Source organism: Oryzias melastigma, unplaced genomic scaffold (genome assembly GCF_002922805.2).
Source record: "Oryzias melastigma strain HK-1 unplaced genomic scaffold, ASM292280v2 sc06122, whole genome shotgun sequence".
NCBI lineage: Eukaryota > Metazoa > Chordata > Actinopteri > Beloniformes > Adrianichthyidae > Oryzias > Oryzias melastigma.
Window position 1 is genome coordinate 293 of NW_023422685.1, and position 1084 is coordinate 1376.

Consider the following 1084-nt stretch of genomic DNA (forward strand, 5'->3'; position numbering starts at 1 on the left):
GGTTTATTTTATAGTTTTTTTTCCTAATCATTTATGACCTTAACTGTGATGTTTACAATTATAGCAGAGGGTAAAAATACACACTTCCTGTTTTTTTAAATGTTTTTGATTAAAAAAGGATCACAAAAAGCATCCTCTGCCTGAAACATGGAGAAACAGTTTTTGTTTTCGTGATAGAACGATAAGAGTTGTGTGGGGCTTTCTGTGAAGCGAGGAAAGTGATGTACATTGTTCTCCTTTTGTTTTCTTTGTAGAGTCATGGAGCAACACAAGCTTTCCAAAGAACAGTGGGAGGAGAGGATTCAAGTGTGGCATGAGGAGCATTGTGGGATGCTCAAGTGAGTAGAACCACAACTTAAAAAAAACATTATTTTGGGAATAAGTAGTAATTCTGGACACGCCCCCTTTTTTAATGTATTGTATTTTAGAGAGGATGCCATGCTGGAGTATCTGAAAATTGCCCAGGATTTGGAAATGTATGGAGTCAACTTCTTTGGCATCAAAAACAAGAAGGGGACGGAGCTGTGGCTGGGAGTGGACGCACTCGGGCTCAACATTTATGAGAAGGAAGACAAGTAAGAACTGTTTTTCATTTAGAGGTGAAACTCTCCTTACAACAATAAAAGCAATGTGCTGATTATCCGATTGTGATGATTTGGATCGAATTCCTGCAATTTCAGATTTTTGCAAAACCAATGGATACTTTGCAGAAATTGATAAAAATGACCAAAAATTCCAGTTAACATGACAAATTCCACAACATCTGCTATGATAAATAATTAATTCATTATAAAAACAAGATTAAAGTTAAAAATAAATTAACTTTGACAAAAAATCTTTATTCATACCCAAATAAAATAAAAAAAACAATAAAATCATAGCAATATTCAGAAATTACAATCTTTTTTTATTTTTTTTTCTTGATTACTCATGTAACTTCTTATTTGATTAATATATTTCCCACATTGTCTTATTAGCTCTAGATGATCAGACTAGAGGTACAAAAACACCAAATACCTACAAAAAAAGTGTTTTTTTCTTGACAAAAAAGACATAAACATCTTGAAATTAGAAATATTTGTGA

At 32.5% G+C, this 1084-nt stretch overlaps 1 protein-coding gene across 1 annotated transcript; it reads left to right on the forward strand.

Annotated features, from left to right (window-relative positions):
• Positions 1–254: 254 nt before the first annotated feature.
• LOC118598591 (moesin-like) lies at positions 255–773 on the forward strand (the record flags this gene model as incomplete). Its single annotated transcript, XM_036211340.1, has 2 exons — positions 255–338; positions 429–773. Coding segments are annotated over 2 exons (235 nt in total), but the record flags the coding sequence as incomplete, so codon positions are not given.
• Positions 774–1084: the final 311 nt, after the last annotated feature.